The sequence below is a fragment of the Pithys albifrons genome, chromosome 6, assembly GCF_047495875.1.
Source record: "Pithys albifrons albifrons isolate INPA30051 chromosome 6, PitAlb_v1, whole genome shotgun sequence".
NCBI lineage: Eukaryota > Metazoa > Chordata > Aves > Passeriformes > Thamnophilidae > Pithys > Pithys albifrons.
This window is the reverse complement of record NC_092463.1, coordinates 39425271-39443118: the sequence shown is the minus strand read 5'-3', so window position 1 is coordinate 39443118 and position 17848 is coordinate 39425271. Positions and strand designations below refer to the sequence as shown.

The window sequence follows — 17848 nt, the reverse complement described above, 5'->3', positions numbered from 1 at the left end:
CCATTTAACAAGCTGAAATAAAAAGCCACATGAAAGGCCTTCTCTGTGCTTGGCTTTAATGAGGGACACGCGACCCAACAATAAGCGCATGCTGCAATCAGGCCAAGGGCTTTATGGCACACGCCAGACCGCAACCCGGCCGCGGCCAGGCAGCCACACACGGCCCGCGGCCCCTCTCTCTCCCCGCTTGCCTGCAGGCGTCCGAGTCTGCCCCTTGCTCATGTTTTTGGGAGGCGGGGCAGCCCCGGCAAAAACTCAGCTAGGTCCCTGCTGTCAACCCCGGCCATCTCCCTGGAGCTTTCGTTCGCCACCGGTTTCGGAAGGGCGACCGAGCGTCCGTCGATCCCCGCCGTGCCCGGCTCCCTGCCGTCACCCGCCCCGCTCGTCCCCTTGCTCGGTGGGCTCCGTTAGCCGGGGTCAGGAACGGGGCCGGGCTCGCCTGAGGCACGGGCGCCCTCGGAGCAGGGTGCTGTGCCCTGGGGGCGGCGGTGGGGCCGCCCCGAGTGCCCGCCTGCCCGGCAAGCGCCGTTTTACTTTTGCTTTCTAGCCGGGGCCAGCCCTCGGCAGGCAGGACAGCTCCTGCCCGCCAGCCCGGCCGCGGCTGCAGGGCACCGCGCCGCCCCGTCCCGCCGCCCCGGGGAACGGCTGGGAGAGGGGGAACACGCGTGGAGATTGAAGGAACTAACTGACTAACTAGCATGTTTTTTACACATTTCATTCTCTATTGTTCGGCCGCCGTAGAGAGCTGCCCTGTGGAGAGGCGTCTGATATTCGAGGGAACTCTTTCTCCTAGTGTGAGCGCCTTAAATATCTCAACAGATGCTCGGCTCGTTCGTAATCAGCTCGGCTCCTCGGCGGGCAGCGCGGCAGCGGCGGCGGCGGCGGCAGCAGGGTATTAATTCGGGATATGAGGGCTCTCCGCAACATTTGGTTCTTTTTTCCAGAAAGGAAAGATGGAAAAGGGGAGGGATCACCCGTGAGTCTGACTGACAGTTTACATAATGAGCTTGTGAGGATGCGAGGCAACTATATAAACAGCTCGAAGCCAAGCAAGTTTTCCATTTACTGAGCGCTGTTAGCACCGGTTAAAGGAGGAGCGGTTCCACACTAAGCACTCCCCTCCGCGTCTCTCACCAAACCCACCCGGCTTTGGAGTTTATAAACGCGACGACAGCGATCAGAGGTCGGCGGCTGCTGCAGGATTAATTCCCAGAAGGGGTCGGATCGACACCTGGATTTTACCTTCCTATTTCTGCTGGTGCTCGGGGAATATTTGAAGTGCAAGTTCCTCTAGGTGAATCGCCGTGACGCCTGTCTTTTCTCCCTCGACTGAGAAGCGTTTGCTTGGATCATTTGAGGAATACAGAAGGAAAACTAAACTCCCTAAGATCTGGAAGCTCGAATAACGCAAGGATGACAGCTTTGCGTATCTTTGGCTTGACGTTTCTGTTAACGATTTTGCAGCAGGTAATCGCACATCAAAAAAAAAAAAGGTTCGCGAAATGTAAAGTGGGTGATGGAAGCAAGTTTGCATGGCAAAGCCGGGTAAGGTCTGATTTGGCTATTTTGTGTGTCTCCCCTTTGTGCAGAGGGTGTCCGGCTCTGGCGTCTTCCAGCTGGAGCTGCACGAATTCGTGAATAGCCACGGGTCTCTGGCCAGCGGGAAGGCCTGCTCCCCCCACTGCAGGACCTTCTTTCGCGTTTGTTTGAAGCATTTTCAGGCAGTGGTCTCCCCCGGCTCCTGCACTTTCGGCAGCATCATCACCCCGGTTCTGGGAATAAACTCCTTCAGCATCAAGGATACAGAGAGATTTGACAGCCCCATTAAACTGCCCTTTAACTTCACGTGGCCGGTGAGATTCCGCTTTAAACCCGATTCTGATGGTGGGACAGTAGGGTGGCAAGAGCAGACTAACTGCAGCGCCCTGATAAACCTGTAATGCAAACAAATTACTTTCGCCTTTAGACTTATTTCCAGAACTTCCTTAAAAAGAAAAAAAATGCGAGATGAAAAAGTTCATTCAGGACAGAAGCACTTGGGATAATCAATGTTATTAGGAGAGATAAAGCAAGCGGTTGGGGCGGGGGGTGTTGGTTGAAGGTGGAGATGTGTATCCGTGGTCCGTGGGAGGAGGGCAGCGTGTAGCAAATGCAGGACTGGGCAGGGCAGGGTTGGGGTGCGGTGACGCGGCGCGGTTCGGTTCGGCTGTGTTGGGGTGCGGTGGGGTGCGGGACTGACGCTGGTTTCTTTCCCGCAGGGAACCTTCTCCCTGATCATCCAGGCCTGGCACGCGCCCGCCAACTACCTGCCGGAAGGTGAATACTGCGGCGCGCGGCCGGCAGGGGGCGCGCTCGGGCCCGTCCCGCGGGCCCGTCCCCCCCGTCCCGAAACGGCCCCCCCGGCCCAGCTGTTTATACGATAACTCCAGGGCCGGCTTTATCCCACCATCAGGAGCCGGTCCCCCAACGATATCCATCAGGGGCCGCTTTGATTCTGCCCCGGCCTAATCTCCAACACAATTGCGTTTCCTCCGGTTTATTTTTGGCGTGGGAAAGCGAGGCGGATTGCGGTGAGAAAGCCGGGAGCTTGCCAGCGAGCCCCGGCCGCCTTTTCCTGTATTTTACACCTTGCTCGAATTCCGCCCTTTGGAAAGGAATAATGGCTTTGGGATGTTTTTCTGAGCGGAGAGGAAAAGGATATTTCACAGCAGCCCTCGCTTTCACAGGCCCCTCGGCCAAGCCCCCTCGGCCGGGGTTTGCACACCCCAGTGGCCACCTTTTTGTACCCTCCATATATTCATATGCACATGCGTGCCCATGTGTATGTATACGTGTGTATATATGCATGTTTATGTGCGAGCGGGTTCCCTGCTCCGTTCGCCTCGGCGGGGTGGGACGGGGCGGTCTCCGCGGCGCTGGGGCATTCGCAGCCGCTGACCCGCACCCGCTGTCCCGCAGGCTCCCAGCCGCCCCCGGACGAGTGGCTCATCAGCCAGGTGTCGATCCAGCGGTCCCTGTCGGTGGGCGAGGACTGGTCGCAGGACGTGCATCAAGGACCGCAGACTCAGCTGCGCTACTCCTACCGCGTGGTCTGCAGCGAAAACTACTACGGCGAGAGCTGCTCCCGCCTCTGCAAGCGCCGCGACGACCGCTTCGGGCACTACGTGTGTGCGGCGGACGGCAGCCTGGCCTGCCTGCCCGGCTGGGCCGGCGAGTACTGCACCGACCGTGAGTACCGCCGCCGGCCGCGGGGAGCGGGGCGGGACGGGACGGACAGCACCGGGGCTGGAAAGCTCACAGAGGCTTCTCGTGTTTTCACGCCGACCTCTCCACTCCCTGCCTGGAGAGACTAATTTGCACGCTGAGGACTTTGCCCTCCTTGGCTGCAGCCACCAAGTCTGTGCTGCACCTCTGCGAACCTTAGCAACAAAGAGCGAGCTAGCAGGGAAGGCATCTTGGCTGATAGCCCTGAATAGCAATAGCTATTCCAAGGTAAAAGGCTAGCAGCTTGCTCACACAAATGCTTCCACCGTTCCTGCTACCAGAGTATATGACACAGGTGTTGCAGTGTAGTAGTGGAAATCTTTATCTCAGCTCGGACCCCCGTTGGGTTTTTTCAGTCTTTCATTAGCGCAAGCCAAAGCCGCCTTCCTTTGCTTCATTTCTTGCAAGATTTCATGTTTGTTGCATAAACAGAAAAACTAAAGGACAACTTGTCAAGTATTGGCTCTCCTTGTTCACTTCCTCCTGGTCCAGAACTCTCCGTACCAAGAAGTTTTAAAACAAAGCTTTGAAAGCACAAAACAGTTTTTTGAAAATGTTTTTTTAAAGCTGGCATTTATCCTTTAAAAGTGTTTTCTGTAGTGCTGTGTGTATATACCTAAACATTTATGCTTTTTTATGTTTTCTTTACAGCCATCTGTCTGGCCGGATGTACTGAACAGAATGGATATTGCAACAAGCCTGGAGAGTGCATGTGAGTGGATAGCAATTGCAACGTGAACATCATTTAAAATGTCACCTTGAAATAGAAACTTAAACTCTCTTCCATGTCATTAAAGTTTTAATTTGACTTTTCTTCTAGCTGCCGTCCTGGTTGGCAAGGCCGCTACTGTGATGAATGCATCCCCCATATAGGCTGCCGCCACGGAACTTGTAAAACACAATGGCAGTGCATATGTGATGAAGGATGGGGTGGCCTCTTCTGTGATCAAGGTTAGTTCTGAAGATTGCACTTACAGCTCTGAATTGGGTACTTCTCAGGTACTGCACTAAGGAATCTGACTTAAATTGAATCTAGACTTAAATTTCCACAGTGTACATGTTCACAGGCATAATTTTATGCTACTGCTGCCTTAGATACCAATTCTTGCAGTAATTTTGTTTGAAAACAAGGAAACCTTTTTGGTAGCTGCAGTTTTTCTTTTGCAAAAGAAGTCTTTTGATTGGAAAAATACCTAACAGTCTGGATGAGTGCTGAACAGGTGAGTTTTTCTGCCTGCTGAAGCTCAGTTTAACTTATTCCCTGTACAACTGTAACAATTTACTAAACAGTTTCCAGTAGCAGTAAACACCATCATTTGGGCCTTCCTTATTTTGCATACAAGGAAGTTAACTCATGTGATAAAGTCTGGAGCATGAGAGAAAAATCATGTAAGCAAGAATGAAAAGTACAGGTTCCATTTTAAGGTGCACCAGACCACTTCCACCTATTCAACCCACTGAATCACTGAACCGTAGCCAGCTGAGCAGTCATGTCCTCAAGGCCATATATGCACTGTTGGCACTGAGATCATTAAGTGCTCAAAGCAGGCTAAGTGTTTCCAGAACAGTTACAGGATTAAGACGGCAAAGTCTGAATTAAGCAGGAAGAGTAAAGTTGCAGATTTTTTTCTGCTTGTAGTTATTTATTAACAAGTTGTATTCCAATTACTCCATGGTATTTATAGAGATAATAAAGTTTTTCTACCTATGTCCTATGACCTTGTGTGTTTAATCTCTGTCTCGAATTTAAAGGAGAAAAAAAAAAAGAAAAAGAAAACCGTCAAGCTTGGCAGGGTGTTTGACAGTTTAATCTACTAACATCCATAAAAAGAGAGCATAGTAAATAAACAATAAAAGTTTTCTAGTGTTTGTTTAAATTTCCAAGCCAAACCATCTTTTTTATTTGCTTCCCTGCCTCTCCAGAATGTGCATCAGAGCACACCTTTTAAAAATGGGGCTTACTGTTTAGTATGTGACTTGGTCTACACAAAGTGTTGATAGTGTATGTATTTCAGAGAACACACACTTACAAATACATTTTCCAATTTGGCACCTAAATCCCATTGCAGCTAATGGTTTCATGTCCACAGAAGAGAGAGAGTATAGCAAAGCACAAAGAAAGTTAAATTTTTTTTAGCTTTCTCAAATTTCAAAGTTCAGTGATGGATATAGGGAAATATCTAAAATCACTGATGATCTGAAACATATGATTATTACCGATAATAACCTGGATAATAATCTCCAGCATTCCTCCTGATAGCAAAATTCAGTGCTTCATGGTAAATTGTGTCTTTTTTGTTGACTACAGCTTTTTTGTTTATATATCTTTTCCCAGCTGTCAAAGCCGTGTTCTCTAACTTTGATATCTTTGCAGATCTGAACTACTGCACTCACCACAGACCATGCAAAAATGGAGCAACTTGCATGAACACTGGCCAGGGCAGCTACACGTGTGCGTGCAAACCCGGCTTTACCGGTGTTGACTGCGAACATGAGATCAGCGAGTGTGACAGCAATCCCTGTAGGAATGGCGGTAGTTGCACGGTAGGGGCATTTTAAATGTAAGTCTTTGTGTGAAGCAAACCCCAGTATACCTTTTCAGAAATGGTTCTGTAACAACATAATGGGAATTTGATAGTACACAGGTTCATTACTGATGCTCACAACTATCATACTGAACCCTTTCCAAGAGGTGTCAGGGGAGGAAGTCTGTTACAGGAGAAGATGTATCATCTAGATTAGAACTAGTCAACTGATTCTTAGGTTTCTGTGGCAGCCATTCTGAGAGCTTGGCAAGATCCAAGGTTGGTGAGAGACCAGATCTGTTAAAAATAAGCTTCTCAAACCATGGTTCATGCAGAAATGCACTAAGTCTGTATTTTAGTAGCAAATAAAAGAAAACTGCTTGCTGCTATGGGAGGGTAATGTCAGACAATATGTGGGCAAGTACCTGAAACTTTCCGTGAAATAAGATCCTGCACTTTTAGATTCCTGAAGTTTAGTGTTTCAGCGTGTTTTTGGACCCAGTCAATGATAGATTCTTTACCAATAATGGAATGGTAAAGACTGATCGATTATAGATACCAAATGTCATCTGATACATGTTTAGATTAAAGCTAACAGCATGAGACCCCACCTCCCTTATCCCAAGGCCTTGAACATACAGTACTTGGAAAGAAGAAACAGTTTAGTTATGATCTAAGTGGTGCGACTTACCCGAGCCAAAGCAACTTAAACCCTTGTAAAATAAAAAAAGGTTCTCATGCTGAAGATAAATGGCCTGATCACAGCTGTGTAGGTCGACATATACCATTCTGCTCTGTGAGGACCTTGGGGATCCCATTAGACAGTAGTGGTGTTAGCAGCGTTTTTGTTTAGCTGCCTGTAGGCTTCCTACAACTGCATCTGCTCTGCCTGTGTAGCTGCATGATTACTCCTGTATGCTGAGTATGGCTGATTCACAGCTCCAACCCTTACAGTCCGGCCTGCAGTTGTTTACTCTCCAAATGTCACTTTTGCCACATCAGGCTGTGCATGAGAAGGAACTGAGCAGCGCTTGCTGCCAACCAAAAATAAGCATGCAAGCAGCTATCATTGGGTGCCATTAAATAACAGTGGCATCATGTTGTGTTTTGCAGGATATGGAGAATGGTTATCGTTGCCTGTGCCCCCCTGGCTACTATGGCACTCACTGTGAGCACAGCGCTTTGACCTGTATTGATTCTCCTTGCTTTAATGGTGGCACATGCTTGGAAAAAGAACAAGGGGCCAGCTACAGTTGCATTTGCCCTTTCGGCTTCACAGGGTCAAATTGTGAGAAAAAAGTAGACAGGTGCACAAGCAACCCGTGTGCAAATGGTGAGTCTTTTTATCAAAAAATCTTGTGTCTCTGACTTGTTTGTGCTTTTCAGTGCAGAAATGATAGAAATCCAATCTGACCTCTACACTTCCTTTAGTACATTAGTCCCTCTCCCCCACTGTATTCCACATCTACCCTAATTTTAGTCTCTTGCTGGTGGGGTGGGGCTTTCACTGGCATTTTCTGTGCAACAGAATGATGCACAAGGTTTATCATATGACGGGGAAGATGGCAGAATTAAATTAAATTAACTTTATTACATATTTAGATGGGGTATAATTTTAAGGCATGGTGATACAATTAGATAAAATAGAAAGGACTTGTAGAGATATGCAGTTGTTTTGTAAAATAACCTCTCTCTTCTTGAGATAGTATAAAATGCTGACCAGGAAGAGGTTGAGGTTTCTGAGTGAAGTCCATTGCAGACTAATTTTTACTTTTTTTTCCTCAGATGGTAGTTGCTTTTACCTTGGGCAGATTCGTGTGTGTCGTTGTCGGGCTGGTTTCTCTGGTCAGAAATGTGAGATAAACATCAATGATTGTGCCAGAAACCCATGTTCCAATGGTGGAACTTGTCATGACCTAATCAACGATTACACCTGCACATGCTTGCCAGGCTACAGTGGCAGGAACTGTGACATCAAAACCAGAGATGAATGTGCTTCTGGGCCATGTGAGAATGGAGGCACATGCTACAGTGGACTTTATAGTGCCAACTTTGTCTGCTACTGTCCTTCTGGCTTCATGGGCAACCGCTGCGAATTGCCAGTTTATTCAGTGCCCGTTACACTTCCTCCTAAACCAGTCCCCTGGATTGCTATATCCATGGGGGTGGGTCTGGTGGCTTTGCTCATACTGTTCTGCATGATAGCAATGGTCATCAGGCAGATGAGGATGCACCCAGAGCAGGAGTTGGAGACAATGAACAACCTTTCTGACTTCCAGAAGGATAATCTCATTCCAGCTTCCCAGCTCAAAAACACCAATAAAAATAAAGACCTTGAAGTGGACTGTGGGCTGGAGAAATCAAACTACAAACCCAAGAATCATAAACTGGACTACAATCTGGTAAAAGACCTGACAAGTAGAGGGACACCAGAAGATAAATATTACAAAAGTGAAAAGTGTTTGGGAGAGAAGTCTCCCCTCCGACTACACAGGTGAGAATACAATCTTTCTTCTACTCTTTTTAAAAGCCACACTTCTCTTCATACCAGTGTAAAAGCAGATGATAATATGGGGGAAAGAAAAACCTGAAGCAGAGAATACACAAAACAGAGCAAAACCAGGAATCTTCATACCACAGTGAAGTGGTACCTTAGCTAATACAGGTTAATAGAGTGTTTGTGCAGTATGCTGCTAGTATGGGTACTATAAATGGACTGGAAGTGGCTAGGTCCATGGTGAAATTAAAGAAGTGTCTTTCCTTTCTCAGTAGATCTTGGAGGGATATCAGTTAAGGCATACAGTGATGAGAAATAGATATTTCACTTTTTAAGGAGGCAAGAAGATCTGTTTAATGAGAAGAATGATAGAATGAAAATAATTACTCCTTTTCAAAAGGAGAAAAGGGCTAGTATTCACTGGCTTGTCAGTCTTCTGAATCATGTCCTGAAGTTCTTGTCTGGAATCTGTGTGTGGCTGTTACACTCAGGGCTCTGAAGACCTCTGTTAGGTTGGACATGGCAGAAGCAGAGGAAGACAGTAACTGTTCCTTACATTCACTTCTCTAGTATAATGTCCTGACAGACAGTGTGAAACTTGATCCTCTGCACTTCTCTCCCACACAGTCATGGCTATCTCATTCCACCACTCCATATTCATGGTAGCTTTTGACAGTCAGGCTTGTTACTAGTCAGCTAATGTTCTTTTCTCTCTGCCTTGCCTTAGTGAAAAACCAGAATGCAGGATATCAGCGATATGCTCTCCAAGGGATTCAATGTACCAGTCTGTCTTTGTGATAACAGAAGAAAGGAATGAGTGCATCATAGCCACAGAGGTAAGTAAGTACACAGGTGGACAGGCATAAATTTCCAAATTAAAGGGGTAAATTATTCTCTAGTATTGTATTTGAAAAAGTTACTCTATTTCTAGGGATCATGATGCTTCCCAGCATTCATCTCTCATCTTCTGTGGCCCACAGAGAACATACAGTGGGAAAATAAAGAAATTAGCAGCTCTGATTTTATTAACCCAGAGATTTTGAGCTTAGATAAGTCAGTGGTAGATGAAAACACAGAACATTGGCCCATAAAAATTCAGCACATCGAAGGATTGTTTCCTCTTAAATAGGTGGTCAGAAAAAATGGAAATAATAATTGTGGAAATAGGCAAAGGTATAGATTTCCAGCAGAAGATGAAAGGTATCTGAATGTGTTAGTGGGTAGGCATAATATCCGTTTAGGAAGTCTGTAACAAGGTAATTTCAACCTCTTAGCATTTAAGCTCCAGCTAACTATTCTCTAATAGAAGTTAATGCTGTTATTGATAAACACATCTAAATTTTTATGTTGTATTAGAAAGTTAGATACACAAAAAAAGGAAGGGCCTAACACTGAACTTTAAAGACTTTTAAAACTGCTAAGGAACCAATTAGTTCCTGAAGAATTACCGACCCTTTGGAAAAAGTCTCAATGGAAGTTAAAGACAATTTGACATTAACTAATTCCTACCTTCTTCAGTGTAGCCTTATTTAGAACTAGTTTCAGACTGTAAGAACGAGAAGGTTGCTATGCCGCAGCAATGATCTGTCAGATCTGCAGGATTCTGTCTCCCTTTCCAGGGTGGATATCAGATTTCCCCTTGAAAGCAAGCTGGAACACAAGTCAACCAACAATATTAAAAGTTTAAGTGAAAGGATTTTCAGAGATACAATGACAGCTAGAAGCTTCATTCCCATTAACTGACCTAAATACCCTATCTTCCTTTGAAGATGTTTCTGACCAAAGTTAGGATCCTGCATTTACATCAGGCATCTCCAGAAGTGTTTTTATTTTCAGAATGACAGGCTCTGAAACCTCTCTTCACATCATTCAGGCTTAATGCTTCTAAACACAAGCTATTTAACTATACCATGTACTTTTTACAGAGCCCTTATGTTAAGCACCCAGAATTGTAAGCATTCTTCCCCTCAGTCCAGGTAGAGAGGCTACTCATCAGACTAATTTTTTTGCTGGTGATTCTTTGTCTCTGGACCCAACTGAAAACACTGACCTCTGAGAATTAAACTTCAGTAGTGTCTGGCTTAAATTGCTTTGGGTTCACATACTTGAATTACAGTTTGTTAGTTCTGCACGACTCTGTACGCTGTGATTCCTTCTCACTCTTGGTGTTATTTTCTATCATGACAGGTATAAGAATGAAGATCTGCCCATTTGCACCTCAGATTTGGTAATGCGAGTAGATGGATGTTCCTGCTGCATTGTTTACAATTCAGAACTGGATTGGACTGTTTTTAATTACATGCAACTTGCTGCTCTCAGGCGGAGGAAGGAACTGGGTGAACTGGACAGACTGTGAATTTCCTGAAAGATGCAATACACCTTTTTGTTCTTACTGCCCTTGTTTGAAGTTTGATATCAGAAATTTCATTGGCTATAGAAAAGGGAAGGCAGAGGGAAGAGAGAGGTTAAAAAGGTTGGTATTTAAAGATGCTGAGGCCAGTTCCTCATGGACAGACCCTGGCTTTCCAGAACTCTGATTATGGAAGATGCCAGTAGATGAGGAGGCACACAACAGTCACAGATGTTGCCGTGGAAGGTGCGAACCAAGACACATTGCTATGCAGATAACGGATACAATATAAACGAGGTCTCAATTTTTTTCTGGGTTTTAAAGTGCCTAAAATGTGTAATGAGAATCTTACAAGCCCAAACAGAGACTTGACTGCTCTTTTTGCAGTTACCTGAACAGTACTGGGCAGGGGTGGCTGATACTTCCTGCTACACATCTATATGCATCTCCTCTCCTGCTGCATGTACTGGAGACCTTGTAAGATGTGAGAGGAGGAAGGAAAGAAGAACACTGAATTTACATGTCATCTCATTCGGTGATGCTTTGGAGAACTGATTGACTCAAGCCACACTGTGGGACATGATTTTTGTCAAGTTGTGATAAGAAATGTGTACTGCCTCTTCCCCATTGATAAGGAGGAAGTGTGATCCCAACTCTATATAAAACCTTACAAATGCGTTTAAAATCAATCAGTTCCTAGAACCTTTATGTGCTGAGCTGTCTCAGCTGTTTTCATGCCCTTTGCACTACCAGTGACTGTGAATAGACATTACTTCTCCTTCCTCGTTCTCTCCCCCTCTGCCTTATTTTGACACAAATTTGGGGGTTCATGTCATGTTTCTGAATTAGGTGCCACATTTTACTGCAAATAGTCTCAAAATTGCAGCTGTTACTTTCTGAAGAAGCAGCAGCAGTGTGACACAACCCACCCACCCACCCATTTCTCCATCTGGTTGCAAAACTCCAATTCCTGTTCTTTGTCCCAGTTCTAAATGCCCAGTAATGAAGCACCCAACTGAGATTCCCTCTGCCAAGACAGGTGGAGATTAGAGTTAGAAGGTTCTAGGCTCATCCTGTTTCTCTCATATGTACCCACTGCTACATGGAAAAGAGGAAGCCTGTCCCTGGAAACCAGAGGTGTGCAGAAACTCTTTTCTTATATACGTGTTTACAGCAATGATACCGGATGCCCCAGTGGGAAGTGCCGTGACACTAATGAATGAGACCATGGCACAAGGCAGAAGGAGGAGGGAGAAACACCATCTCTTCAAAGAAACCTGGACTGTGCTATCTCTCAGACAGTGATATTCCTGCCCTTATAAAGCCTGTTGCTGGACTAGCCCATCTACCCCCCTGAACTGTGCAGACAAGACCCCTTCATAATGTCCACTACTGACCTTCTGCTCTGACCACGTAGGACCATTTTGAAGATGACCTTCAGAAATGAATAATATGGGTTTTAGTTTGTCTGTTTGTAGTTTATTTTGAAGACTAGTATTTCAGTAATTTAAAAAAAAATCAGAAGCACTGAACTTTCTACGTTTTATAACATTATTTTGTATATAATGTATATTTATAATCAAAACAGAAATGTAAATATGTTTATTACTTCTCATGTAATGTTTTTAATGTGATGACAAAGTTTGAATTTTATTTTTTTTTCAAGCAATGAAAACACTTTCCTGCTACTACAAAGTTTATTGTGGTTTGTCCTTTTATACCTGTCATTCTGTGACAGCCAAGGTTAGTGAAGCCCCCTAGAAGTAAGCTCTCCTGTCTGCTCCCTGCACTCAGCCCTACATTTCCATTTTGCACACCAGCTGATGTCAGCTGCTTTTTGTAAAATGGTTATACTGGTAACTGATGTCAACGAAGTTGTTCATCTGAGTGGCATTTATCTGACTTCTTGAAATGTTATATTTATATTATGATAGATAATATTTAAATTACATATATACATATATATTCTCTTGCTATGGCGTGGGACTAAACTGTCAGGAAAGTTATTTTTATTAATGCTTCACTCTTCCTTTCCCATGACAACTCATGGTGTGGAAGATACAGATTTAATTACATTTCAAAGTGTCTCAATAAGTGTGCTGGCTTGGGGTTCACTTAGAACAAAATACAATCATTAGCTTTTTTAATCCCATTTCAAGTACTTTCAGCAAGATCCAAATCTTGTCCTCAGATTGTGGCACAGCATCTACATCTACACTTGTAAGATTTTATCCTTATTTGTTTGATTGCAAAGGGTAAGATTTGTCTTTCACTTGTGGGATTAGGGGGAATTTCAAGCTTTCTCCTCCTGAGTTCCCTGTGCTACACCAGCAGCTGTGTCCTCCCAGGGCATCACAAAGTCATTATCCTCCACCACCCTTTTGGAGGACATTTCCACAAAAAAAGTGTAAAAAGCACACTTGTATAAACACTCCCAGCAGGTTTAGTAGCCTTTGAATCATATACATTTACAGACAATTAAATCTATCACTAGATCAGCTAGGTGCAATTCAGCCAACATCTGAGTGCACAAAAGCAAAACTATAAGAACAGGAAACTACTGCTGCTCTATTTTAAAACCAGATTTTTTGTTGTTGTTGACAAAATGCCAAAAAAGCATCTGAATATTGGATGCCTCTCCTATCTTTTCCCAGAATAAAATCTAGCAAAAATCTGCTAGGGTTTTTTTTTGTTTTGTTTTTGTTTTTTAAATACAAAATACCCACTGGCATTAAAAAAGCACTGTAACAAGTTATTTTCACTTTGTCATTAAAATACTGCAAAGAATGATTCATAAGAATCCTTCTAAGCATATTATTAAGGTTACATAAATACTATTTACTTTGAATGGCTTTGTTTCTCCCTCTTTAGTCCTTTCCACGGTAAAATTAACTTTCAAATCCTAGCCAATTTCCCCAGCTACAATAAAAAATAAATTTAAGATGAAACTCAGAAATAAAAAGCCACCTTCCCCTCCCCAAACATTCACCCTGTAGAGCAAATTATGAAAAACAAGCCATTGACAAAAAGCCGAGCAGATGCTCCCTGCTTGCAGTCCTTCCTCGGCAATGTGAAATAAACCCAACAGATGCCTCTCTTAATTGAGCACATGGATTACATACACACATGCACTCTGTCCTGCTTAAAACAAAACACACACAAAAATCAAACAGGAAAATAGACAGAGAACTCTTCCCAAAGCCTAGGCAAGGAGGAATGCTAAGACCAAAAAAGACTTGGCTTTTCCTGCTCAAAACATGACAGGAAACCGTAACCATAGACAGAAGGGAGTTGAAATCCATTACAACCTGTGGACCTGATTATGTAGATCCCATGGGGTAAACCAGGTACAACACATGCCTTTGTGTATCCACAAAGGAGAAAGAAAAAAAAAAAGCATCATCTTACAAGGAAATCTGTGAATATTTACGGGAGGCAGTACTGTGAGATGCAGCTACTGGAATAGATCACAGATCCTACACAGGAAAAACAGGAGCAGTGCCTGCTTCCACACAGGAGGAGATGGAAAGCATATGTGAATCTAGGCACGTGTGCACATCCCCAAGTCCTTGCCAAAGAAACTACAAGCAAATTAGCTGAACACCTAATATGACCTGGATTCAACCTACATCTTGGGCCAAAAACTGCCTTACTGAGGGCCAATGTGCACTGACTGCTTACCAGCCTGGCTTTCCCCAGGTGAGCACATCTCAGAGCCACAGTGTATGAATTCACTAGGAGGAGCTGAGATCCTTCTGGTTTTAAAGATTGAACCTGAATTTCAGAGATTCCTTTTGAGGACCACAGATTATGTCAAGACCATAAATGTACTAATAAGCAGTGCCTTTTCTATTAAAAAGCTTATATTGTTCTCAGACCTGATGGTACAATTAATTTCTTTCAGCAAAATTTGCAGTAACAATGGCAAGATCATGGATTGGGCTCAAGGACTCCATCTAAACTTGGCTCTCAGTTTTAAAAGAGTGCACAAATTCACTTAAAAGCCATGTGACACAACTGCCAAACATGTGACAAACTGCTGCCTCTGAAAACTCTTTCATATTTCCTTGTATTAATACTGATAAAAACTATTCTACATCCATGCAGAGCCCTTCAGTCTAAGTGATTTCAGAGCTGGAGTCAGTGAGAAGGGTGCTGCTTCGAGCTTTGCCTGAGTTGTTCCCTGTTCACCTCCAGCCATAGATCACGTACCAATAAAGACTCCACTGATGAGGGGAGACAGATGCCGGGATATACCCGTAGCTATAGCACCCACTGGTGCTGAGACAACATGCAGCAGGATGCAGCACAGGGTAGAGTTCACTTAGGTTAGTGTAGATGAGAGATGCCTGTAGAAGTTAGGGTCAATACAGGACGTGCCTAAAATGGGGTAAAATACAGAATGCATTTATAATGCACAACACTTGTCCAGCGACAGCTTCCAGCCTTGAAGGAGCCACTGAGGAAGCCTAAGTTAGTTATTGTGAAATTGCAACCATCCAGTCCAATAGATAAAACTCTCTGTAAAAACATGTATGAAGTATTTTCATTGCTCCTCAGTCTTTCTTCATTAATTCATGCTAAAATGAGAAAGGCCCAGTAGGTCACTAAGAAATCTGCACTACAGTGGCTTAAAGTGACAGTTACATATTTATGTTTGCCTGTCATTACCTTATCTCACAAACCTGACCCATAAATACACATCAGTTTTACGCAGGCAATATGACACTCCCAGCATATTTTGCTCTTGCTCCAAACTCCACATGGAGAGAAATTGACTCAGTGGTCCTCTGCCACGCTTCGCTGTTTTCATAACTTCAATTTTATGGCCTCTCCAATCAAGACTCCCTGTCCCCACTGTGCCTCCCCCTCCTTGGTATGCACTCTCCTTTTAAGTTTTGACAGCTAAGCTCCCAGAGTTTGCAGGTTAGTGACATCCAAAGCAGTGAGATTTCTCCTTGATCTCTCCTGTGCTTTCTGTAACCCATCCTATTCTGCTCTCAGACCTTCTCTGGGCAAAGGTGTGACTCAGCACCACGAAACGACCTTTTCTCTTTCTCCTCCCTCTGCTGGTCATCCTCACCACCATCCTTGCTCCTCTTTCCCTGTGCAGTTTTGGGGTGTATTTCTGCACAGTCGTCTATCATGCTGCAGAGTTAGGGTGGGACTCTCATTCATCAGGTAATTGATTGTATACAGAGCAATAATTTCAGATGCCACAGCAATTGTTCCATGCACAGCTTTTAATTCTGGGGACGAGCATGTACCTTTGCCTTTATATCTTGATGGCAGACAATCACTTTCCCAGAGGTGGTCCCTTCTCCCAGATCAGCTGTTCAGCCTCCATCAAGCTGTTCAGCTCTCGGGAGATGCAGGGTTGAAGTGACACAACACTGATCTGCTTACAAAGCTCACCCAGCAGTCGCTGCCTTGCAGCAACACTCCGCACCTGTCCCCAAGGGACTCAGTAGTGACAGGCTCAGGTGTGTGGCTCCCCATACTGCAGGATTGTGCCCCTGGGCAAGAAGAAGAGCAGGTGAAGTTTAAAAGTGCAGGACATGGAGGAGTTGACTGAAAAAACGCCTGCTGCCCAAGTTTCCATCTCATTGTTCTCCCCTCTTACTGGGTCACAGAGATTCTGACTGGCATATCATGTCAGAGGGGAGACCTAACAGCTAAAGCAAGTAGAGAGATCCACCTCTGGAGATGACATAGCCCTGGATGTTATGTGACCTGCATAACACAGAGGATCCCATGACTACTTTATCTCTGCCATGTACTGTAGAATAGTGATGGACTTACCTCTCAATAGATAGCAGTGTAGTACATAACTACCACAGAAGAGCTAAGTTCTTTATTTCCTCTACAAGCATCATGTCTTTCCTCTTTCCAACAGAGTTGGAAACAGTGCTCAGACTCCACCTATCCCCGCAGCGAACCCACCCTGCAGGCTGCTCTGTGTGAAGGCCAGGTCATTCCCAGGGAGAGTCCCAAGGTGCAAAACAGCACCTTGTTTATAGTCATGTTTTGCAAATACACAGTTAAATGATGAAAACATGCAATTTGAGGAGAGGCTGTTTGGTGATGACATCTTTTAGCTGTGCTTTATGACTTACTTGTTGAATTGTTGCTGGTTTCATAGTGATTTTGTTGATTACATTTCTAACTAACTGCCTAAAAGGTCACAGAGGCACCATGTTTGGCTTTATAAATTAAATTGAACCAACTTGTATTTAACATCTAAACAGTTCTGCTGAGAGTTAGGTTTATGGCTGGATAGGCCATCACCAGTCAGAACAGGATTTGGCCATTTCTGGCGTCATATAAGAACTCTGATGATCCCTGCACATGGGCTCCTGTGGGAGCACACAGCTTTCACAATGATTTGTGAGCAGGGTGTCTCAGGTTGGCCTAGTTTTTTCACCAACCCTGGACTGCCTCCTCCCTCCCCCCAGAGCCTTCCTGGCAAAGGAAAAAAAAACTGAAAAAAAAGAACTTAGAAGAAACTGAACTGAATTAAAAAGGAATTATATTTTCTAACATTTGCAGGTACAGATGCAATTGTACACACTACTGGATCCCCACCCCAGGGGCAAAAGGGAAAGGTGAAAAAAGAGGACTCGTCAACCAGAAATAGGGAAGAAAAACCCCCAAAACAAAACAAAACAAATGAAACAGATAAATACTGTTAAAGACCTCAGGAAAGGAGAACAAGCATGAAATAATCTCACCACGTCCCGGGATAGGAAAACCAACAGAAACACAACAGACTGTCCAGGCTTCTCCCGCTCCCAGCTCCCAGAAGAAGGGAATACTACCACTCCTTCCTATCCCCCCTCCTCCTACTCTTATGTGGAAAACACGTGTGGAATACTTTGTAATGTCCACTTCCTTAGTCACACCTAGTTACTGAGGAAGCCATGGATCAAACCCATTACATTCTCCACCCCTAATTTCACACTGGTCTTTCCACACAGTCCTTGTATTCTCACGTTTGCTTATATCCCGCGCATATATACATATATATATATAGTCCATATGCAGTCCTTCGAGGCAGATGTCTTGTCATCAAGGATCAACACCAGCATCACTTCAGCTTTGGTCCTTCGCCCTTTTGTTAAAGTAACAGTTCCAAGTTCAGGACTGGTTCACAGACTAGGGCTGCCTTATCGTTGGACATCATGGGATACCAGTATCAGCTTTGTTTGGGTC

At 44.5% G+C, this 17848-nt stretch overlaps 1 protein-coding gene across 2 annotated transcripts; it reads left to right on the top strand.

The window, feature by feature from the left end:
• Window positions 1–977: 977 nt before the first annotated feature.
• On the top strand, window positions 978–12325 carry DLL4 (delta like canonical Notch ligand 4). 2 transcript variants are annotated; one of them, XM_071558418.1, is made up of 11 exons: window positions 978–1467; window positions 1590–1853; window positions 2259–2316; window positions 2959–3228; window positions 3916–3976; window positions 4085–4215; window positions 5639–5808; window positions 6903–7122; window positions 7575–8283; window positions 9014–9122; window positions 10474–12325. In XM_071558418.1, the coding sequence occupies exons 1-11, from the start codon at window positions 1414–1416 to the stop codon at window positions 10477–10479; spliced, it is 2052 nt and encodes a 683-aa protein (XP_071414519.1). In that variant the 5' UTR covers window positions 978–1413; the 3' UTR covers window positions 10480–12325. The 2 variants fall into 2 exon arrangements, with proteins under 2 accessions (XP_071414519.1, XP_071414518.1); XM_071558417.1 differs by lacking the exon at window positions 10474–12325 and having other exon boundaries at window positions 9014–9152.
• The last annotated feature ends 5523 nt before the right edge of the window (window positions 12326–17848 follow it).

Coding starts and splice junctions, on each gene's coding strand:
- DLL4 (XM_071558417.1), top strand. CDS start 1,414: ATGACAGCTTTGCGTATCTTTGGCTTGACGTTTCTGTTAACGATTTTG. Junction 1,854..2,258: donor CCTTTAACTTCACGTGGCCG/GTGAGATTCCGC, acceptor TCTTTCCCGCAG/GGAACCTTCTCCCTGATCAT. Junction 8,284..9,013: donor TCTCCCCTCCGACTACACAG/GTGAGAATACAA, acceptor GCCTTGCCTTAG/TGAAAAACCAGAATGCAGGA.